Source organism: Podarcis raffonei, chromosome 1 (assembly GCF_027172205.1).
Source record: "Podarcis raffonei isolate rPodRaf1 chromosome 1, rPodRaf1.pri, whole genome shotgun sequence".
NCBI lineage: Eukaryota > Metazoa > Chordata > Lepidosauria > Squamata > Lacertidae > Podarcis > Podarcis raffonei.
Genome location: NC_070602.1, coordinates 60,035,320 through 60,059,811, shown reverse-complemented (window position 1 = coordinate 60,059,811; position 24,492 = coordinate 60,035,320). Strand labels below are relative to the sequence as shown.

The 24,492-nt window shown below is 41.9% G+C and overlaps 1 protein-coding gene across 5 annotated transcripts in view; it reads right to left on the bottom strand.

Moving 5' to 3' along the window:
* The window catches only part of NELL1 (neural EGFL like 1), a 363,706-nt gene extending 343,225 nt beyond the window's left edge, over positions 1–20,481 (bottom strand). For 2 of the 5 annotated variants that reach the window (XM_053389174.1, XM_053389155.1), the window contains exons 1-2: positions 20,073–20,481; positions 8,335–8,463 (exon numbers count right to left, since the gene is read on the bottom strand). In XM_053389174.1, the coding sequence (XP_053245149.1) occupies positions 8,335–8,463; positions 20,073–20,121 (178 nt within the window). In that variant the 5' untranslated portion in view covers positions 20,122–20,481. The remainder of the gene's footprint in view (positions 1–8,334; positions 8,464–20,072) is intronic. The other 3 variants (XM_053389145.1, XM_053389185.1, XM_053389163.1) reach the window with 3 other exon arrangements.
* Between the last annotated feature and the right edge of the window lie 4,011 nt (positions 20,482–24,492).

Genomic DNA, 24,492 nt, shown 5'->3' with positions numbered 1-24,492 from the left:
TAACAGGGTTGCAGAATACTGTAATGGAATCCTGATTATTTAAGCAGTGTTCTAAATGATATTGTGTAATGTAGTCTGTCCTTTGAATAATAATTTACTTTATAGTGTGTTTGATGGGGGAAGTCTTCCATCTTGGTTAGATGACTGCAGGTTTAACTGTCACTGGGGACTTTAGACAGGTGATTAGGGGTTGGGGAGAGAACCCTCAGTATGCAAAAGAATGGTATACTATATGCATGTTCTAGTTGGTAGTTGCAGGTTTAGGAGGTGGGCAGGTATTGGGGGCTGTGCCCCTAAAGGACCAGGTGTGCAGCCTGGGGGTCATTTTGAACTCTCAACAGTCTATGGAGATGCAGGTCAATGCTGCATCCAAGGCAGCTGTCTGACCTGAGAGGAAGGCAGAAAGTGACATGGTGGTTGAAGACTTACTGGGGAAGCTGAACCACTTACCCTAGGCTGAAGAGACCTGTCCACAGTGCTGAGGGAAAAGAATCAGGTAGGTAGCCGTGTTGGTCTGACACAGTTGAAATAAATAAAAAAATTGCCCAGTAGCACCTTAGAGACCAACTAAGTTTGTTCTGGGTATAAGCTTTCACGTGCATGCTGGTATCTGAAGAAGTATGCATGCACACGGAAGCTTATACCCAGAACAAACTTAGTTGGTCTCTAAGGTGCTACTGGACAAATTTTTTTATTTATTTCGAGGGAAACGAAATGAGGCAATTGGGAATGCTAGGTCTGTTAGGAGAGTCTGAGGACGATTCCAGGAGAGCATGGCAAAAAAAACCAGACTTGCACTTCAATTACATCAGTAGGGAATGAAACTGAGACTTCAACAAAGGCCCTCAGTTTTGGTATGGCTTAACTGGGATGAAGTAAATTACAAGGGCAATCTGGCAAGAGAGTTTAAACAGGGGCAACTATTGCTCGGAGCTTTCCTGGTTTAGAAAAAAAAGCTGCTGGTATTTAAAGTGGCATCAATAAGTTAAAGAGTAAACTGTACCCATTTAAAAAATACATTCCTATATTAAAACCACCACATTCTTTATTACAAGACTATGCAGTGCACAAACTTATGTGGTTAATTAATATCTTTGTTAAATATAGTAACTACCAGGGGCTGCACTTCTGCTTGCCCCATTCGCAAACGCCCCACCATTCCTCCCAAATTAACCCCTTGCCCCCTCTAGAACTACTGAGCTCACTTTTCACCTTCCCACCCCCATTCCTGAAGCCCTTTCTGTATTCTTCTCACCACACATTACAACTACTCACTACCCTTTTCAACTTCCGCCCAATTATGAAACCACCCCTCCTTCTATTTTGCAGGCCCTTTCATGACCCTTTCATCCTCACCCCGGCCTTCCCTAGTTCAACTACGATAAGCACCTGTATCCTACTCTAGTCAGAGCAATGATTGTCTACAATTATTCTTATACAGAACAAATATGTGTGCAACAAATTCCCAACACCAACTTCGTCCAAGGAAATTCAACTTCAAAGAAAGAGCATGGCAAAGCACCCTTAAACCTATCCACGCCCACCATTTTTGTACTGCTGCTAGTTCCTCCTCCCACCCATTCTAGCAACTCTTCTCATTCAGTACAGGATTCTGTGTCACTGGACATAAATTGCATTGAAGTTTGGGGAAAATTAGGTAGATACGTGCATTCATGTCTAATGGGCATGTAAAAGGGTGTTTTGGCAGGAAACTGACATGGTTGTTCAATCCATTTTTGGCCTTTTTGTTACCTCAGCTTGTGCTACTGAACGGAAGATGGAAGGAAGTAGGATTTCCAACTCATAAGAAATTAATTATGCAGATGCTATCTGCAGCAAAACAATGGAAAGTCTCAACAGATTCTACAGTGAAACAATGGTTTTTACTTTTTTAAAAAATGCTGCCATTATATATAATCTTATTAAGCATGATAAAACTGAACAGAACTATTAAGAAAAATCAATTCTAAACATCTTGAGTGCCTTTCTTTTTGCATGCAGATAATGCTGATATGGATAAAGTGGAAATGTATAGGAATTTTTACATTGATTAAGTTATGGATCACAGTGCTTTAACACATGCAGTGATGGGGCAATGACAACAGAGGTTTCTCTTCTTTTTTGTTAATTTAGCTATTTCATTGAAATTGATGGTTTCCTGCTGGGTCAAGCATTACACTTGTAATATTTTTACATTTTGAAATTTTGATGTTCCTATCATTACAACTGGGAACTGACAATTTTTCAAAGAAAGGCTTGCAATAGTGCTGTGCTGTTTTTATTATCTGTATTTTCATAGATTTTTTAAAATTCTATTAGGGTTTAATTACTTTAATGATTACTTTTTATTTATTTTTTAGATTTGTGTATTTTAACTGTTGTTTTAGTTTCTGTCAGCATCCTTGCATCCTGTTTAAATATAATAGTAATGATAATGCAAAATTTGACACATACTGGAAAAAAATCACTTTATTCTCTTTTAAATTTGCATTTAAGAGACACACACATAGAGATATCCTTGTATCTTGAATATTGTTTGTTTGTTTGTTTGTTTGTTTGTTTGTTTATGTGTTTCATAGGAGGCATGGGTCACAAACTAACCCATCATCACAGACTTTTATTGCGCTAGCCATAGGCCATGCCATCATTCAGAAAAATAACAAAAAGAAAAACAGCAAGAACCATAAAAATCATCAGGCACCACACATACAATATAAACCACGGTCACAACTACTAAGATTGTTTGTTGCATAAAATAGAATAGCAGAAGATTCTCTAGTAAAATGTGCCAAATTAAATATCCGAATCCCCTTTGCAGTTGACCTATATTTTACCTAGTTCTTTCCTCCTGATCTTCTTAGCTGCCAATGCATAGAGTGCTACTTTATAAGTTACAAAGTAATCAGTATCGCTCAGCAGCCATTTCACCCTTTCCACCCTATTCAAGTGAGTTCCATTCGGAAACAGGGGTTTTATGAATCAGTCTCTTGGGTCTATATAAAACGGGCACTGCAATAAATAGTGGCCCAGGTCCTCCACACAGGGTTGCCCACACAAAGTCTCTCATCATAATGTACTTTGCCGTAGCATCCATCCAACACCGCCAAGGGCATCGATTGGAATCATAATTCTATGAAAGCAATTCTAAGCATGGCAAGTGGGAGTTTTGACAGGTAACTGGCCCGGGTATGCTCCGTTTTAATAAGTGGGAACCATGGCAAACTCTTGGTAGAAGCCATCATGGTTAGATCCCTTTCTGCATCAGATCTAAAGAGACAACAGACAAGACATTGTCTCTTTAGATCTGAAAATCTTGTATTTGGTATTGGGACAAGAGGCGTTGGATACCGTCCTTCCAACATTTGGTCTGTTTCTGTTCTGTGTGTGACATAGCGGGGAATCTCTCCTCTGAAAGAAACTGAAGTCTTTTCACATAATTTGAGCACAAGTAATCAATTCTAGCCTGTATTGCTGTCACGTCAGCTTCAATGCGGAAAAGAGCAGCTGGAGTCCCGTTGGGGAGCAAGAGCACTTTCCTGATGAATTTGTTCTGCACTATTTCTAAGGCTTTGTTGGCATTTGGGTCCTGCCCCATATTGCTACTCCATGAAGCATCTGGGAGACCACTTTAACAGCAAAGATTTTTAACGCAGGTTCCAATAGCTGACCACCCACTGTAAAATAAAATTTCATTAATGCCCCACAAGCTTTCTGTGCTTTGAGTTTCGTAGCCTCGATGTGCCCCTTCCATTATAGTGTCTCAGTGAAAAGGATTCCCAGATATCTGAAGGAGCGTATTTGCTCCAAGTTCTGCTGATCCATTTTCCATTTGAATCTGGGACCACACTTCCCAAAGACCATAATTTTGGTCTTGAAGTAATTCACAATGAGCTCTTCCCGCTTGCAATACCTGCTGAAAGCTGTAAGCAGATTGTTAAAACCTAATTGGGAGAGTGATAGGAGCACCATATCATCGGCATACAGCAGGCAATATATCTTCCTATTACTAATTGATGGGGCGGGGGATTGCACCTGTGTTAGCTGTGGCACCATATCATTTATATAAAAGTTAAAAAGTGTGGGAGCCAATATGCAGCTTTGTTTCATGCCTCGATGTCATGAATGCTTCTGAGAGACCTCCCTTTAAGCCCACTCTGACTCGTGTTTCTGTACCACTATACAGTTCACGAATTAATAATAATAGTTGTGGGTCTATATTAGCATTTGAGAATTTCTCCCACAGTCTGTTAATGATTGATTGAGTCGAAAGCAGCAGATAGGTCAATGAAAGCAGCGAACAGATTACATCACAAACTAACCCAGAGTGGGTTCATATAACCATTCCTTGCTCCCTTACAATGCTGCAACTTTTCTAGTTCACTTTACAGATTTGCATGGAACTTCACATTGTGAATAGGTTAACTACACAGCCTGATCACGAAGCACAACACTATTAAAATGTTTATTCTCTAGCTTTGCTAGGAATTAGATTAGGACACCAGTTCAGTGTCCCTACACTTCAGTATGAACAGTTAATTGAGACCGTGAGAAATGCCAAAGATCAAGAAGATTGGTAAGAAATGTCTCTGATTCCAGAGAAATAGCAGCAGGTTGCTGTTGGGTTGCTATTTATGAAGGCAAGGTACTTGCCACGTGCTCAAATATATTATTCTAGTTTACATAAGCCTTCTGATGTGGGTTATGGAGCATAGCTCCATGAACAAAGTGGACCATAATGAAGAGAAAATTACCATGTGGCTCCACTATTGATTTGTAAATATTTGTTAGGTTTTTATAGTGTGCAAATAATATCACAGTGGTTGGATTGTACACAATTTGTGTCCCTCCACTGACAGAAGGCTCTTTGAGCCAGTGGAGCCCTCCATCACTATATCAATCAGTGATGCCACTACCCGCTCTAACCCCCATCCTAATAAGAACTGCTTTGGAGGCTTAAGGACCCTTCAAAATAGTGGTACAGGGTGGAAGGGCTACAGAAAGGAGGGGGAAACAAAGGACCTTCTGTAAGCAGGAACACACAATCTGGATACAACCAGAAGCAGCCAATGAGGAGAAGGGCTGCCATTTGCCAGGATAGTGCAGGGAAGGAGCATGGTGGTGGTGAGGTTGAGCACTGTGATCAAACTGACCTCACCCTGACTTCACCCATGCACTGTCAGATTCTTCCCCATTTAAGACTAACACTCAATATGATGTAGGATAATGGCAATGTGGAGTATAGCTTCACCTAGGCTAGGCGTTTTCTCAGATGTACATGATCGATACTAGGATAACAGTACTGGTCCATGTTACAGAATACCAGGATGATTTATGTGAAGTACTTGGAACATTAAAATGTATATATAAATTTTCATACCACACTGTCTCATACCCAAACACTACTTAACAACAAAAAGATACTTTCAGCCCCCACCTTCTCTAGAAGCCAGCTCTGTCCCCATATCCTGCTTTGGATTACAGACATCTTGAAAATAGCTGCAGATTACACCAGTCAGTTCCTCTCTCCCTCTCCCCAACCCCAATATACTCTGGAATTACTTTAAGATGTTTCAGAATACAGTGGTACCTCAGGTTACATATGCTTCAGGTTACATATGCTTCAGGTTACAGACTCCGCTAACCCAGAAATAGTACCTCAGGTTAAGAACTTTGCTTCAGGATGAGAACAGAAATTGTGCTCCGGCGGCACAGCAGCAGCAGGAGGCCCCATTAGCTAAAGTGGTGCTTCAGGTTAAGAACAGTTTCAGGTTAAGAACAGACCTCCAGAACGAATTAAGTTCTTAACCCGAGGTACCACTGTACTTTACATATGTCCATATAAACAAATGTACATTTTATATGTAAACAGACATTCATATAGATATGTTTTCTAGGATAAACATTTGGGCGGCTTTAGACATATTACTGATTGGGTGGAAAAAGTGAAAACAAAAATATTGTTTGCTTTTTACCATATCACTGTCCTACACAAAACGCACACACATCCTGCCAGATATAGTTATGCCATGACAGCTTCCAATGTGTGAGCCACTGCATCACAGGCACAAAAACACTAGCAACAAAGAGCTATACAGCACACAGAAGTTCAGTTCACCTTATACCACACACTACTTAGGAGTATAACATTTGATCACAGCACATAAAGAGAGGGAAAGATACAGCATTAAGACACAGGACCCAAAAAGCTGGAAGAGACACACACATAGCCCTACTTGGGAAAAGTTCCACTGAGGGAGGAATTAAGTTTCTCTTACCAAGCAGGTAAAAGGAAAGACCAGGCAGGCAACAAGGGAAGCCACAAAACCACACACTTAATAGTAGCAACCAGGAATAGTCTTGCCAGAGGGACCTCCCTCAACCTCAAATCCACAATGCAGACACCACAGAGCAATTTTTAAACTCCCAATCACACCAGCAGACTGAAAACAAGACACCCCGGAGGCATTCCCCACCTTATTACCCAGTCATGTGCATAAGGAGCACAATGGCTTGAAGAGTAGCCCTAGCCTGAAGGACCAGCACAGGTTTTATATATAGGGGGTTTCAGGTTTGAATCCAGGACTTAACACCACACTGCAAGGAGTGGGGAGGGACTCCCACACTCAATAGTATAGCTTCTATATGGGCCAAATAACCTTTTTAACTGTTCCTTCCTGTCTCATGTAACCAATCCTACTACCACCACACACTATATTCTTGTTGTATGTTTCTGACTGGAGTCCCAATGCAAGGTACCTGTTAATGTTTGAGGCAAAGAAGTGTTAGCAATAAGCTCAAGTTTCTGTGAGAGTTGTGAGGCCAAGTTGTTTATTTATTTATCAACCATATTTATAGACCGCACTTCACCTAAAGTTCCCAGGGTAGTAATACACAGAATTAAAACCAAAGTTATATAAGCCAACATAAATTCCAGGCAAACAAAAGAGCGGCAGCAATAAAAATCCAATCTAATATACCTCACCCTTTCCCCAAAGCCCAAGCAAAGCAGTGTGTCTTGAATGGGTGACAAATGACAGCAATGTCCTAGTGAGATGCACTTCAGGTGCACTTCAGGAATGGGGGCTGTTACCAAGAAAGCCCACCCACAGGTCCCCACCACACAAATTTCTTTGGTGTGGGGACCACTAACAGAACTTCCCCCTCATTATCTTAACCCAGAGATCTTTAATGGACACTTAGGCACTCTGCACATTTTCCCTGTTTCTCTTCACCAGCGTTCCCCCATATATGCTCTGTGCTTGCATGACTTAAGACTAGAGAGGTATAGTCCCACGCTACACACCCTATCATCTCAGTTGTGGTCCTCTTTTCTAGGGTTTTTATCCTGGTGCTGATGAGTTGCATACCTGTCAAGTGTCCCTATTTCCCCGAGACATTCACAGAATTACAGAAGCAATCCTGGCTTCTGATTTCATCTGGGAATGTCCCATTTTCCCCCTCCAGTGCCCCCACCAAGCACAGGAGGAGGATTAGCCGGTGTTTGCAGCCAGAACTTGCACTTAGCAGGGGAACCCTTCATGAAACAGAACCCTTGTGTGCAGGGGAGCATTGTTCTTGTCGGCCCCTCTCTGTCACTGCCAAAGCCACCAACACTGTCATGGCTGCAGGAGGTGCAGCACAGGCAGAGGAAGCAAGCAAAGTCAGAAGAAAGTGAGCAGCTGCCAGGTAGGGGCTGTGGCAGGGCAGGCGGCCAGTTGACTCTCGCATCTTTTGGTGTTGTGCTCTTGCGCGAGCCAGCTGACCCGTGTCTCAATTTTCTGCTGAAAAACATTGGCAGGTATGGGGTTGTAATTGGGTCCTGACTGGAATCATATACTATATTTCATTGTGGAGACATCAGAAGGGAAGGAGGACAATATTTTATTTTCCTCTTCACATCAGCTCCATGGTCAATATAATGATCCACTATTTGTGTATTAATATATTATTATGGTGGTGTCTACTCTTCATCTGTTCTGGCCACATCCCCACCTTGTTTGGGTTGCTATACTGGCAGTTATGTAGCAGAACTCTAGGGGTGGCGTATCCGTACAGCTGCACCAGTAACTCTCATGTGGCAACAGTACAACCCCCTCAAACATAAATGTGTTCCAGCAACAAAACAAAAACTTTTCAAATAAAATTAGTATTAAAGCTATCTAGCATCATTACAGTCTACAGACAGTGGTTTTGATATACTTTACTTTTAAGATACCAAGACAGAGATTGGTGAGCGAAGGAACATGCTTCATATGCAAGAAATATGTCAGTCTTCCAAATTATTAGTTACTCGCACTTTCATTCCTGTTAAATACATAAAGATATTAGCCTTACCTTGAAATAAAAATGCTTTACTGGCATTATGTAGTCCAGACACCTGTGTAACTCCAATAGTCATGTTGACTAGATCCAGTTCTGTGATGATATCAATTTGTAAGTTGGGATCCATTCCAAGGCCTACAACTGGTTGAAAAGAAGTCAGGTTTTAATTTTTAGTTCAAGTAAAATAACTACAAACGCTGTGCAACCATGAACAGTGCTATAGCCACATTAAATAGCCCTAGTCCTACAAGCAACAAAAATGATCCACTGCATTAACTGAAACTGAACTCCCATCTTTCCAGATCTTTTTTACCGTATGGGACAGGGCACAATAAAGCACCATCATTAATGCAACAGCATGACATGATAAATGAGCCCTGCAATTAAACAAACCTTAAGAACTAGAAAGATGAATAACATGAAGACAGACAGAGATCGGATGGAGAATTTTGTAATGTATTGGGCAAGTAATGGCTGTGTTTAATGAGATATGCTATTACCAAGGACTGAGTCTTATACACACACTTACAACCCACTAAAACACTTTAGTAGCCCATATATTGCTACCTGCATTAATTCCTTTCCTTGGATTATCCAAGTATTTTGAATGTAACTTGGACAAATAACATTGTATCTTGCCTTTTCTAGTTCAGGTTTTCACCAAAGGCAAAAATGTACTACTGCATTTGGAACATTATCTTGGTGCTCAAGTACAGGATGCATAAATTCACTGTGATTTTTCCTGACAACATCCAAACTGCAGACTGGTTCCAACAAAGTCATATTTAAGAGTAGACTCATTGGCAGCACTTTAAGTTACTGAAATTAATTGATTTCATACTCCAACTATGACTAACCCAGTACAGTGGTACCTCGGGTTACAAACACCTCGGGTTACAAATACTTCAGGTTACAAACTCCGCTATCCCAGAAGTAGTACCTCAGGTTAAGAACTTTACCTCAGGATGAGAACAGAAATCGTACGCTGGTGGCGTGACGGCAGAGGGAGGCCCCATTAGCTAAAGTGGTACCTCAGGTTAAGAACAGTCTCAGGTTAAGAACGAATCTCCAGAATGAATTAAGTTCGTAACCAGACGTACCACTGTATTTATATCTCCCTCACTTGGGAAATTCAACAAGCTTCAACTTGTACATTTTGAGGGTTAAAAAAAGCAATGGTTGCCATTCCAGTATGATACCATTATACGGATCACCCTGCTAGACAAAGGAGCTAGACCTGCTAGACCTCTCAAAGGAGCTGTGTAAGGTAATAACTGCTTAAAGTAATACGCACCAAGGTGTGTGCGCACAATCCTTCCATAGTGAATGTGCAGTAACAGACTGCCAGCAGTGTCAAGTTTTGCTCGAAGATGCAGTTGCATGATGTCAGAGGACTGCAACTTATGTGCTATAACAAGGACTTAATACATTGCCTTATTCAAGCAGGCAATCAGCACTGTATTAACAAAGCTGACGCCACTCATTACATGTATAGCTGCCACTCATAAACCACCAGAGGCTCAAACTTCTGAAGACATTTTCTTCAGCTACCTAACCCTTAGTCCTGGTTCTTCTATTGCAACTTTCTGACACTGCAATTGTCTCCTTGTGCTCCACATAAGCAAACTACAGAGTTACAATTCCTACCAACAACAAAAGAGCAGTTTATAAAGGGGTGAGGTAGCTGTGAAACTGAACTCTACATATTCCCACCGAAAAGTGAAAAGGCAACTTAGTAAAACATCCAGAGACAAGAAAGATTGGCTGAAAATACACCAGGAGAAGGAATTAGTAGTACATGTCATGTACAATTCCATAATTTTAAAGGTAAAGGACCCCTGACAGTTAAGTCTAATCGCAGACGACTCTGGGGTTGCGGCACTCATCTCACTTTACAGGCCAAGGGAGCCGGCGTTTGTCCACAGACAGTTTTTCTGGGTCATGTGGCCAGGATGACTAAGCCACTTCTGGCAAAACCAGAGCAGCGCACGGAAACACCGTTTACCTTCCTGCCAGAGTGGTACCTATTTATCTACTTGCACTTTTTGGTGTGCTTTCGAACTGCTAGGTTGGCAGGAGCTGGGACTGAGCAACGGGAGCTCACCCCGTTGTGGGGATTCGAACTGCCAACCTTCTGATCAGCAAGCCCAAGAGGCTCAGTGGTTTAGGCCACAGCACCACCTGCGTCCTCCTCATAATTATTATTATATTTTTGATTACAACCTTTTCCTACAAATGAGAACCAAAGAGGGTATGCTTAATCCTTTCCCTTTCTGCTGGTTGATCACTCTAAAATTGCACACACACCCCAAATTATGGGATATGCAGTCAAATCTAACATTGCATATTCATGATAGCAAAACCATACATCTGTACTGATGATAGGCGAACTCAGACCATAAAAACATAACTGGTAGAGAAGGCTCTGTGTGGTGATATTTCCCCTCCTGTCCTGGAAGGGAAGAAACAAAAAAGTATTTCCTGTTCTTTCTCTTTCTCTTCAACCAGCCATGGAGGGGGACATCTGACTGCTTGCTCCCATATCAAGTCCATGCCTGAAGCTGTTTTTGTTGTAAACACAAGTCTTTTACCTGCATTTGTTTTTGCTGCTGCTGCTTCTGCTGCTGCTAAGGGTGAATGCTTGTCTGTGAGTAAACTATATGTTTTAAACTTACTTTTCAGTCTGCAGCTGATAAACGCTGTAACAAAGGGGGAGCTCAGCCTAACAGCTAACACCTATGCTTTCAATTAAACTACATAAAATGGGATTAAAACTTTTCTCAGCCCCACACTTTTAAATGCAAGCAGTAAGTTGATCCTTCTGCCTGTTAACCTACATATGTGGGTTCTGTAGGGGGACAAAACATAGTTAATTATATTCCCTCACCTACCTAATAAAACCCATCACAAATTACGTTCCCAATCATAGAGACAAAAGCCACTTGGGGGTTTTAATGGATGAACAGCAGGAAAGTAAAGAGTTAAGCACACACTATTACACCCACCAATTTTGTGTTCCCAATTAGCCTCCTGCAGCTGCTTTTAAAATTTAAAAAGTGGGGAGGGGGGAGAGAGACTCACAGAACTGCCAATCACACATATAGTCTGACCCACAGCTCCACCCAATTCAGTATTGTGCTGTCCTTCTGTAACACCAGCAGCACGTATATATAAAGTACTTTAGAGTTCTCACATGTATACAGACATTTCAGCAAGAATTTCAGCACAGCAATGGTGTAAGACAGGACAGCACTGTTACAATTTTGGGCAATGGGCATATAACGGCTGAAAATCAATGTAAAGGTATCGAATCCAAGAAACTGATGAGCTAAGACTATATTTGTACCATCACATCCTAGTGTCAGATTCAACTATCCCATTCTGCTAGAGAAAACCAGCACAAGGACTCTCCCTTCTCTTTCACCTGCATATCCCCCAAGTTCACTCTGTAGGGCTGAGAGAACCCCAAGAAGAGGCAGGGATGAGGAAGGGGAGTTCTACCAGGCAAGCAAAGCTGATCTCCTTAGCTGACAGAACGATCTCCTTGGTACTACATTGACCTTAGTCTCATAAAATGCAATTCCATACATTTCTTCTCAGAAGCAAGTCTAATTGAATTAAGTGGAGCTTATTACCCGGTAGGACTGCAGTCCTGGCCACACAGATGACCCATGCCCTCACTTATTTACAAAGTACAAGGTTTCCTCCTCGGCATTGATGGGAAAGAAGACTACAAAAACTATACTTGTGGCTGCTGGAAGGGTCAACACACATTAAAATCCATTTCACTGGTGCAGCAAAAGAGCCCCATATAAAGTAGCAGGCTTCCACATATGTGGAATAAGCTTCTGCAAAATGTGAATGATCACTTAAACAACATCAACCTGCCATTTCCGAAATTTTATCAAGAATATGCAATATAAATGTGTGTACAGTGGTACCTCAGGTTACATATGCTTCAGGTTACATACACTTCAGGTCACAGACTCCGCTAACCCAGAAATATTACCTCGGGTTAAGAACTTTGCTTCAGGATGAGAACAGAAATCGTACTCTGGCGGCATGGCAGCAGCAGGAGGCCCCATTAGCTAAAGTGGTGCTTCAGGTTAAGAATAGTTTCAGGTTAAGAATGGACCTCCGGAACGAATTAAGTATTTAACCCGAGGTACCACTGTCTATGAGACTACAAGGGTTCCAGTAGAGCATTCTGGCTACGTTCTTAGAGCTACACTTACTTAAGTCCATTGATTTTAATGGTTCTACTTCAAACATGTCTGATGTTGGATATCCCACAGGCTATTTTGTTCATATTTTGGTAGTAGCTGTTTATCTTTCCCATGCAAAAATAAATCAGTTAAGATATGAGTGGATATTTATGCCCAGAGGTCAGAATGAAAGCTGTTTCTGCATCTATTTAGTCTAGAAAATAAAGGATATCAGCAGACTCATAAAACTGCTCTGCAGGTGATTATGCACTATTCCAACGAGATCAACAGACTCAGAAATAGATCAGTAAAGCTGAATTTTACAAGGGGGAGCCAATGTAATGAATTATGTAATGTGGCATGTGTCTTGGATGTATTGCAGAAATCACCCTGTTCCTTTTGAATTTTTCCAGTGATTTAAAATGAAATAAACACAAAGGAATAAATTCCAACCATGAAATGAATAGTAAAACTGCAACTGATCGCAGTGCTTTCAAAGTTGAACCTAGATATTAAAGTTTATGAACGATGTGTGCAGAAGCCTGGGTATCCTTAGTCTCCACAAGGTTATTTTGGTCTTTGAGGATTTGCTCCTGTTGAATTTGTGAATTGGGGACCATTGTCAGCTAGCTTGCCCAAAATCTATTCAACTATAGAGTACCGTATTTTTTACGGCTGCATTTTTGAATACTATACAATTATACAGAATATTATTTTAACAGATGTGTGGCTCATTTAAGACCAACTCACGTTTTGATTTTACAGTAAGGAAATGAAAAAAACAAAGGGTTGTGAAAATGTTTCTTTTCCACAAGGAAAATAAATCTGATGTGTCTTTACACACTGTGGGCACACAATATATCTCTGCTTTTTTCTTACAGAGATGCACAGATTTTTCTGTGTGCCAGAAAAACAACAGGTGAAGAACTGCATGACTTTTATATTAAAACAAAAAGAATAGACTGGTAAATATAATGTGTATGAACATTTAAATTTAGAACCTGTTTTGGAAATTTCAGAGATTTACCAGCAAGTCAGACCTCCATGCTGCCACTTTCAATATGGTTGTAGAAATTCCTGCATCTGCCTTACACAGATAAAATTTGAGTATGTTCCAAAACCTACAGAAATAAAACATTAAAGGGTTCTTCTTTTACCAAGCAAACATCTCTACTCAGAATTAAGCACCACAGAAATCAACAAGACTTGCTCCCAGGTAAGTAGGTATAGGATTGCTACCCTTAATCTCATGCATGGTTGGCAGAGATGGGTAGGCCCAAGGCCCTTTAGAAAAAACTAGTTTGCTTTTCTCCTCCCTGCTATAACATTTGAAAAGAACAACTGGCAATTTGTGCTCTTTATGAGCATCCAAAATTTGCTGCCTGCCTTGCTCTCTTTAACGATAGGGTCAGTTAGCCCTGTGAAGAACAGCTGGAAGAGCTAGACATATTATTAAGAACTCAATAGAAGCTATTATAACTAGGTAGCTGAATCCTGATAAAACTGTTCTTAAGCATCTTTACAGGAACACTACATACATTTCTTCACACAACAAAAGCAAGTTTGCACAACCATTAAAAAAAATCACTACTGAACCCCTGTCTACATGATGATGTGACATTACACGCTGCTGGTTTAGGCTCAGGCTGCATATTTGGATGCCAAGTGAAAGACAGGCCATGCAAGTTGTTTATGTCACATAAAAGTCAGCTCAGCTTACATAAATGTTTAGGGAAATTTAACACACTAATTCTGCAGTACCCAAGCATAGTGTGAATTTTATCGATATCCCGTATTAACTGGCCTTTAAATCTCCTGCTGGCTTCATTCATAACAGATGTTGAGAAGAGCCACAGAGGTGTATTTGACTTCACTTTCAGGCTGGTACTGCCATCTTCAGTAACTATAACTAAGGTCTATAATGAATGGCAGAGCTGAGGAGAAATGCCAGGTGCACCCAGAGACCTGATATTTTTGCAGACCTGGACAATGCTAGCGGTTTTAAATTTATACTGCCAGTAGCGAATGCATAGTTGCAGCTCAACAGGCGCACAGGATCTAGACATTTCCCGTCAACTATTCCTTTTATTCCAGAGACTTTCACAACATGCAGCCAGTGCTCCTGCTGTAAATAGAGGTGTATATTCCCAGTTAGCAAAGTCATTGCGATTGGAATACAGTTCCAAGTGTGTCCCAAGACAATATCTTGTTTCAAGCTTTCCTCTAGTCCTCTTGTCTGTTTCTACTTCATTTCTTCAATTCTTTTTATCTCCATTCTTTCTCCTTCTCTCTTTCTCCCCACTCACTGCTCTTAGCCCATTTCTGATTCCTTTTCTCTCCTTGGTGGCTATGCCCCTCAGACCTCTTATTACTTTCAGATGGGTATTTATAATGGGATGGGTGCTCCTCATGCACACTTTTTTTATTTATGTCATTGTTTGCAGTCATCCACACAAGATCATTGGCATCAAAATTCCACTCTACATTTTTATGCCATTTAAGCAAGATTCATTGAGGGGGGGGGGCGATTTGGTATGCTAAAAAAAGGAGAACTTGTTACCAATCACCCATTTCCAGTATCTAAATATTTACAGTATTAAGCCACTTTCTGGGGCTTAACCTCGAATTCCACTCATGCAAAGTCCCACCATCAGCAGAGCGAGGTGGTCATTTCAGGCAGATGAATGATGCCAAGTGTCATGAAAGAAAAGCAAACTGATAGTTATTTAACTTATCATTTTTGTATTTTCACTACCAGGGAAATATGCTTTGGGGATTTTCTGGCTCAAGTACCAAAATATTCCTGGCCAGCCTTTGGTACTATGTACTGTGGCATGAAGAAGGGTTCTGTTGACAAGTAGATAACAAACTGGCAAGAGACCTTTGGGAAGAGACTGCATTTTATACAGGGATTTCAATTAAACCACCAACTTGGGACAGCATTAAAAAGTGGTTAGACAAATTTATGGAGGATAAGGCTATCAATGGCAACTAGCCATAACAGCTCTATCATTTGCAGTATGCCTTAGTTTTCTGGGAATCACAAACAGGAGAGTGCTACTCTACTCATATTTTGCTTGCATTTGGTTGGTCACTGTGATGAACAGAATGCCCCTTTTGTTTGACCCAGTAGGGTTCCTCTTATGCTCATATGAACTGCAGCTCCTTAGTGATATGTATCTGCCTGACAATAATTTTGCTCCAAATAAGAGTAAGTCTGTAGTGTAATATAATCAGTATAGCAATTGATAAATAACTGGTTTCTATGCTTGTAAAACATTGAAAGCCTATTTTGACATAAAGTGATTTATACTAAAGAAATAAACAATCAACTACATAATTAAAAGGGGTCCTTTAAATGCTTCTCCAACAGCTTTGAAAGCTGCTGTTCTGTGAGTCATGAGCCATATTTAGATAAGACAAACACAAGGGTGGGATGATTGTATACGTCTTTCCCATAGAATTATCACTACCACAATGCTCAGTCCCACACAATCAGCCTCTATCCACATGGTTGTTAATATCCAAGCAAAGTATGAGTTGCTCAAACCAAAGGTGGCTCTAATATATATACAGCAATGTTTTGGGCCCACAATTAATTTCTTTCTGCTAAGTTAAATGACAAAGAAAACTCTCCCTCCTTTGCAAATCTGGAAAATGATCATGTCCCAAAAGTATATGCTGTGAAGCAATGGGAGAAGAAACTGTCTCCTTCAAAGATCTTAAGGAAGAGCACAGGTGACTATTTCATTTATATCCAATGCCTTAAGTAGAACAAAGAGACAAGGCAATTCGTTTTTCTTCTTATAAATTAAAAAGAGCCATTAAATGGAAATCATTTTCCATTTTAAAGTAGCACAAATCATTGGGTTTGATTTTTTTTCTTAATCCCAGTTGATGGGAATAACCCACATCCTGACTTTCAGTTACATCTTCAATTTGCACCTATGTATTAAATTTTGCAAAGAGAAGGAAAAGAATTTGACCCACTAATGTTAAAGGTCTATTCACAGGATTGTGGAAAGTAATTACTCATGTCAACAGAAAAAGTATCTTTAAAGTAACCAATTTGTTCTCAAAACCCTACAGACTTGCCACCTTACTGTGCTTTTATCAGTCTCTTGGCTACCTGGAACATGACCATCATAGAAGAGCTTCACTTGATTGCTCTATGCCTAAGTATCTCATGGATGCGCCCCCAGGTCACAATTCTTTGCTTTCATCTTGCCTATACAGAAGGAACATTCGGTTTAATGCACTTACAGTTAACCATCCTCATGCAATATTTACTGCTCATAACTATTATGAAACTTCTTTCAAAACAAAAAATCTTGTCTGACAAAAATCTAAATAGCAAAGGATGCTCACCACAACTTTCCAAATTATTCACCTCATAACTAAGCCATAACATTTTGCTGTAATTTTATGGATGAGAAAATTTCATCTAACTGCATCATCCATATAACTTATTCACATGAGGATCTATGAGTAAAGACCTGGTTGTTAATTAGATCCTATTTACAGGATTCAAGAATGAGCAAGTTGCATGGATGGCCTATGCAGACAAGGATACAACCATTCAAGGTTAAACATTCAAGTCCCAGTGATTTCCATAAAAGAGAGCTAAAGGCTCATGTATCACTCTCCCCTATGTAAACGAATAGGATTTATAAACTGCATAATGTTGGATGACTTGTGCCCAAAGAGTTTCCCATTTGTGGACCATACCTATTAATCACTCCAAAGCACATTTGATGTAAAGTGCTTTACAGACTTGTTTTCAATACCCTAGTGAAATAAACTGCTTAATTCCTTTCTGACTAGTGAAAGCTGACGTAAAGGGGATCATATGTGCAGATGCAAGTCCCAACTACCTACCATAAAAGCTTATTCCAGGAGCCACCTAAACACAGGTGTTCTGATGGATCTGCCCCCTTAGTCTTAAAACTAGCTATAGCTAGAATATCAAATACAAACTCAAATTATGCAGTCTTGGTAATCTGTAGAAGTAAAGATATTTTCTTCACAGACATCTCCAAAAGAGTGACCGCCAGACTGACCCTAAAGACACTTTACTTTAGGAAGTAACAGCACAATCCCTATTGACTCAAAAGTTCTGTTGAATTCAATGGGGCTTACTCCAAGGTAAGTGGTGTTGGGATTGCAGTCTAAATCATGCTAAATTTAGTGCAATTTACTAAGTATGCCTTATACCTGCAGGGTTTAGACACAGATTAGGATAAGGGGCAATACTGAAATGTTGAATTTTCATTTCAGCTAGGGAAGCAATATCTACAAAAAAACTATTTAGAAGTTTAACTTCCTTCAAAATCATATAAAGCAAAGTGTCTATTTAAAAAACCTCTGTAAACAGGTGGGAAGAGAACAAAAGAAACAAGCAAAAAGCCCAAACTATTCCTGCTTAATTCCTTTTTTAAAAGAAATTTTCCTAATTCTCCTAACTGCACATACAGGATTGACAACCCTAGAGAACTATTCCTATTAAGGCACCCTTTTTAATTAAGATGGCCCCCACTGCAACCAATGTAGCAAGTATTTGTTAAGAGAGAAAGACATAAGGATAGCAGCCCACATGCATCCATTTCTTCCTTCTGCAGGCTTTCAACATTATGATTAGATTGCCCTAAAAAGCAGTTTGCTCCAGTTAAGTCTCAATTAAAGTGTGTTCTAGAAGACAGGAAGCTAAAGGGGGTGGGTAATCAGATGTACACAGAAGTTTCTTTTTTCCCATCCCTCTTGAACAGGAGTACTCTGACAAATCACTATTATAAATGCCAGAATTAAGCAGATTGCTCCCCACCATGTGAAATGAAAGCATTCTGGAAACCAGCTGTTTGTACTCCCCTCCGTCTCTGTCAAAGAAACCCTTAGGGACCTGATCTCTTGCATTCTCTAAAGTGGTGTGCAGTGGGTTTCCCTAAAGCTCTCCGCTGTTAGTACTTAAAATCCTCTCCACCTTCTTCGTAAGCAAACAAAAAGAAGGATGGATGTCTAGGAAGATTTCCCAAACTTTTCATTTCCTGATTTTTTACTAGATTATTATTTCTATTTTATAGGCTTTAATCAAAACAAGCAAGTGAACTCCTCTTCGGGAAGCAACAGAAAGTTAATGTCCAGAACGTTTCCGGCACTCAACTGGAAAGGGGAACAGGGAGATTTCTCACTGAGAACAAGACTTGGAAAAGCAAGACCACTTGTCATACACACAGCGCCCTGAACTGTTAGTAGCCGATTAATGGTGGCTGTTTTCTTTCTTTCATCAAGGCCATTGTGATGAGCTAGGATCACTGCATCCGATTTCAATATCTCCAGCTGATCTTATCCTTGAGCGTTTTCCCTCCCTATATTTTATCCTCCTCCTGGATCAGACATAACAGTTTCAGTGAAAAGCCAAGCTAACTGCATGTCCGTGGCTGAGAAGACAATAAAAGAGTACCACCCATGTGCAAAGCCCAGAAACAGGCAATCCCTGGTGGAATAACGCTCATCTTAAAACGCACACGCACGCACACACACACACACCCTCGTTGTCTTGCGAGCCTCGACAAGGAGATTATCTACCTCTGGCAGGTAGAAGTCACCTGCTTTTTTCAGCGTGCTCACAGGAGGGGATGAATGAATCCTTAAACTGGTGCTTGCGTTATATGAACACATCAATAAAAGGCTTGACAAAGGGGGATCAGAAGTCTAGGGCGGGGGGGGGGCGTTGTGGGTCTGGGGTTTGCAGTAACGACTGATAAACGTAAGCAGCTTGCTCAGCTGCCTCTCCTTCCACCGCCCGCCGCCGCTGCCACCGAAGCGGTCCGGTGCCTCCTAAAACAGATTGGCTGGGGTGGGGCTTAAGCAGGACTTGCAAGGTCCTGAGAGAGCTACTGCCATTGCAATGCAAAGTTTCCGAGTTCCGCCTCGCAAGCCGCGGCAAAAAAAGGGGAAAGGCGGTTGGATGGGGCAGGTGGCGGCGCCCTGGGATCGCGGGTCTCCTCCTGGACCTCCAAGGTAGCCAGCGACACTATCGAGATCTCTTTTCCTCCCACTTTCCAGCCCTTGGGCTTTTGCTCCCTGCTCCCCAAAAGCCACAATCCATAACGGTCGCTTTTCAGCACAAAATCGATTACCTTAAAGATAGAACACCCCACCCCTTTCCCTCTCTCCCCTTGATCCTCGCCGTCATTCACTCACACGCAGCCCAGTTTCTGCGCTAACTCGCGGCTGGAGGACTAGAGCAAGAATAGTCCCCGGTCCCACTTTTCAAAAAGAGAGGAGGAAAGAGAGATAGCCCCTAAGGGGAAGAGATCGGCTCCTCCACAATGCCAACTAGCTATCTATTGTCTTTGCAACAGATACACCGAATGCGTGAGCGAGGATTATTTCCTATTAATATATTCTCCTCCGTAATGACCCCCGTGCCCGTCGCGAGCAGCGCCTTTGCAGCTGCTTCGCACCTCCCTTTCTGTGCAAGGCTGCTGGGGCGGGGATGCCCCCCCCCCCAAAAAAAATCTCCGTCCGCCACCCCTTCTGCCTTACCTGTTCTCGCAGCTGCCAGGCAAACCCAAACGCCTACAATTACATCCATCTGGGCTGGTCGCGCTGTATTCCCCGTTGAGATCCCGGCGCACGGCAGAGCCTGGCTCTAAGCACTCTTCGGAGCTGCGGAGCCTCCAAACTTGAAGCGCTCGTTTTGCCAGGGCTTCGAATAGAAAGAGAGATGGGGAGGGAGGGAGGAAGGGGGGAGGAAGAAGAGAGAGAGCGAGAGAGAGACAGCGCACACAACCAGCGGCCAGAGCTGCTACCCTGGAAGAGCCCACGTGTTCTCCTCGGGGATGTTCCCGGCTCTGGTTGCCTTTCCCCCGCGGGGCTCCGCGGCGCACGCCCAGCCTGACGCTCAATCTTTGTTCAGCTCTTTCTCCTCCGCCGCCCCCGCCGCCTCCAGTTGCCTCCGCCTGCCGCCAGGAGAGTGGCACCGTGAGCTCATCGCTTGAGCGGATCCCCCTCTTGGCGCCTAATGGATCAGTCTGAAGCACTACCAACCCCCTCTAAAGAGGGAGGCAAAGGCATCTTCTGAAAGAACCTGGGCAAGTGAACAGGAAGGGAGGCTGTCCAGAGAGCCGTCCAACTTACTCCGAAAGAGAGAGAGAGGAGTTTGCTGCTGCTATAATTCGTCTTGCGTGATAAATAAGGGCGCTTCGACGGCAGGGGGACGACGACGACAAAACAGCGTCGCTTTATTCGGGTTAATTGATAGGGCTCCGAGCCCCACTGTCTCCCTTTCCATCCATGTGTTTGTTTGTATACCTGCCAAATGAGGACACGCCATACGTCTGATAAAGTAGTAGAATCTGGACTAAGAAATGCGATAGTCCAAGACGTTTTGTTTTCCCTGTCTGCCTGCCCCTAGGAATATACCTAAGAACAAACTATGGGGGGGGGGGCTTGAATGTCTGGATCCTTCCTGCCAAGTACCAGGGAAGATTTTAGTGCCCGTCATCTGCTGCTGAGCAGGAACATAGCTGCCTGTATCCATCCAGTCATCGACACCATTTAGAAATACTGATTAATAGATAGGCAGTGAAAGACTGCAAACAGCTAACCCAGGCATAGGCAAACTCCGGCCCTCCGGATGTTTTTGAGACTACAATTCCCATCATCCCTGACCACTGGTCCTGTTAGCTAGGGATGATGGGAATTGTAGTTCCAAAACATCTGGCGGGCCAAAGTTTGCCTATGCCTGAGCTTACCTTTTAACCCAGGGATGCGGGGACCTACACCTCCCCAAAGGTGGTTGGATTACAATTCACATCTCCCCAACCATTGGTCATGCTGGCCTGGGGCTGATGAGAATTGGACTCCAGCCACACTTCCCTGCTTTGATCACCTCGGTTTCTTGGCCCTATTCATGTTTATTCAGAAGTAAGCCACACTGAGTTAAATGGGACTTACAGTGGTACCTCGGGTTACATATGCTTCAGGTTACAGACTCCGCTAACCCAGAAATAGTGCTTCAGGTTAAGAACTTTGCTTCAGGATGAGAACAGAAATCGTGCTCTGGTGGCACAGCAGCAGCAGGAGGCCCCATTAGCTAAAGTAGTGCTTCAGGTTAAGAACAATTTCAGGTTAAGTACGGACCTCCGGAATGAATTAAGTACTTAACCTGAGGTACCACTGTATTCCCAACCATGTGTACGTGAGCATGCATCCTGCTGTGACTTGTTTTATATTAAAAAAAAATAATCAAAATTCAGCAAACAGTGCCATGATCAGTTTGGCACAACTGTGTCCCATTGACTTCAGCAAGAATTGTGTGCACACAGAAGTTGTAACCAATAACTAGTAACCAAGGAATATGAAACCCTGCTCAGCAGCAGCAGGGCTACAAGTAAGCTTTCTGTAGAGGTTCGAATAAGAGAATTCATGCAGTGCGTTCCTAAGCACAGAAGTAAATTCTTTTAAGATCAATTGAGCTTAATGGATCCATTGTTCTTAACAGATCCATTGAACTAAACACCTATTAAGTAAGCTTAGCATTTGCAGTCTTAGGAGGCAGGGAAGCCGCAATGAAAACACTTCTTCACCATCCAAAACCACCAGCAATTTTGATACAGTTAACCGTTAGTTGACTGCATTTGTCATTTTCTTGCATTATTAGCAGCACTTTTGTGTGATTCAGAGTAGATCAAGAATATGTGGAGAATGAAAACAGTTTTAGGAATCTGCAAGCAAATGACGCACAATGTAAGCATATTCTTCCTGCTCTCTACCTGTTGTGCTCGTTCTGCAACAGCTGGTTTGCATATAGCTGGAATACAGAACATGGCAATCACAACCTTCAAGGTTTTTTGCAGCCTTTGTATTCTGAGGAACTTTTCAGATTTACAAATAAAATAGGAGCATTAGTTCCTTGGCATATATTCCAAATTCTACACCACATAGTTTGACTTTAAATAATTGGTTTGGCAGCCCTAACTAAAACTGACACTTTGCTTCCAATGCAGAGCAAAAGAACTAAAATGAGTTATTTTTTTAAAGGAGGGTGGGGAAGAAACAAAGATTTTATGAAACACGAAAATCCAATTTACAAGCAGTACATTATGTATTCCCCAGCAAAGGCTTGTGAATTCATTAATATCACCGTGAATCCATTAATATCACAGTGACAAGGAGTCCTGCAAAACTAAAGTAAACTTTGCAAACTGAAAGTTGCTGGCAATTGCACTATGCTTTGGATAAAATTGGTCATGTTCAAAGTTTGCTGCAGATTCTCTTGTATATGCTAGTAGTAGCAGTATGTTTTCAGTTTCAGAGGACGGGCTTGGAATTTATCTTAAGCATTTATATCAAACCCTTCAACGTTAACATTTCCAATCCAATTAAAATACTTCTTTGTGTTCCTCACCCACCTTGCCTCAAATGACAGGGAAACCTGGAGAAGGGCCTCAGAAGAAAATCTTAATTGCAGAAAGACAACTTGCCCATAGTTCCTAAACTTTCTTTATAGTGCACACCTAAAGTTTGGTCTAATTCATGTTGAGGATGGGCTTTGCATGCACACTCCTCCACAGTTTGGGTTGAGGTGAATGCCCATGACTACAGTGGTGCCTCAGGTTACATACGCTTCAGGTTACATACGCTTCAGGTTACAGACTCTGCTAACCCAGAAATAGTACCTCGGGTTAAGAACTTTGCTTTGGGATGAGAACAGAAATCGCACAGCGGCAGCAGGAGGCCCCATTAGCTAAAGTGGTGCTTCAGGTTAAGAACAGTTTCAGGTTAAGAACAGACCTCCAGAACGAATTAAGTACTTAACCTGAGGTACCACTGTATAGCAAAATGGTTATGTGGCGGCAGCTTATATTGTTTCCTGTGCCTGCTTTCCCCTCAGGTTTCTGCCTCTTCTACCTAACCATGAGTCCCTTGGCGTGTGTTCCTCCTCGGACCTTTTCTATTTAACATACAGAGAATGAAGACAAAGACAAGCCTGGTGCTCCTGTCCACCATGACATTTGGTTTCTGGCCCAGAGTTCACCCTGCTTTTTCCCCCTTCCTCCATAACAAATTTAGCAGTGAAAATCCATCTCCTTACCTCAGCAGCTCTTTTGAGAGGCCTCTCTTAAAAGAATTTCACCAGGTGTTGCCTTTCTCATCATAGTTTGCAATAATGGGAGAAACTGCACCTGGAGGAATTTTCCTTCCTGGGCTTCTCTTAAAGGCACAGGTGCCTTAGCAAGTTTCGTTCTGTCAGCTGTATGTTCCCCGGGGTTGTCTGGCCCTGAAAAGTATCCGATCTTGCCACCTTTTCCCAGCCTTCCTCCTGTAGTTTTCAGGACAGGCTGATGTAAAAATATTAAGAGGGGAAGATGTTTCCCACCACCACCACCAATTTATCTCCTTATTAGGAGAAGCTTCACTAGTTCAATTCCCCCACCCCAAACCTAGTGTTCAAGGTAGAGGAACAATATTCATTGACTGAGTGGGAAGTCAAGGAACAATACTTTTCGCAGTCCTTCACAATCCTATCCTTGTTGAGGGTTGCCTTATGGAAATCAGTGTTGGGGAAAGCAGCATCTATGTAGTTGCACATTTCAGCCAGTCATGAGGCAAAACATCCTTGTGAGGAAAATATGGCAGAGATCTCTAAGCATCCACCTATTAGGGATGTTGCAGCAGTGCACTTGCTTCACAAGGTGGTTGGACTAGGTGACTTCTAGAGACCTTCCAACCTTTTGATTCTATCTTTGTATAACATTTGTGGATAGCCTCACCTTCTCCATGTCTCACTGGTTTGGTTTACTTAGGCAATATAGCCCCCATTTTATATTCTCTGTGTGATGGAACTGCTGGTGTGCTGAGCTAGGATTCTACAGAGGCCAGTATCAATTGTATACATTTGAATATATGTTTTTTTCAACAAATTGGGGAAGACTTATGAAGTCCACAACTGAAGTCATAA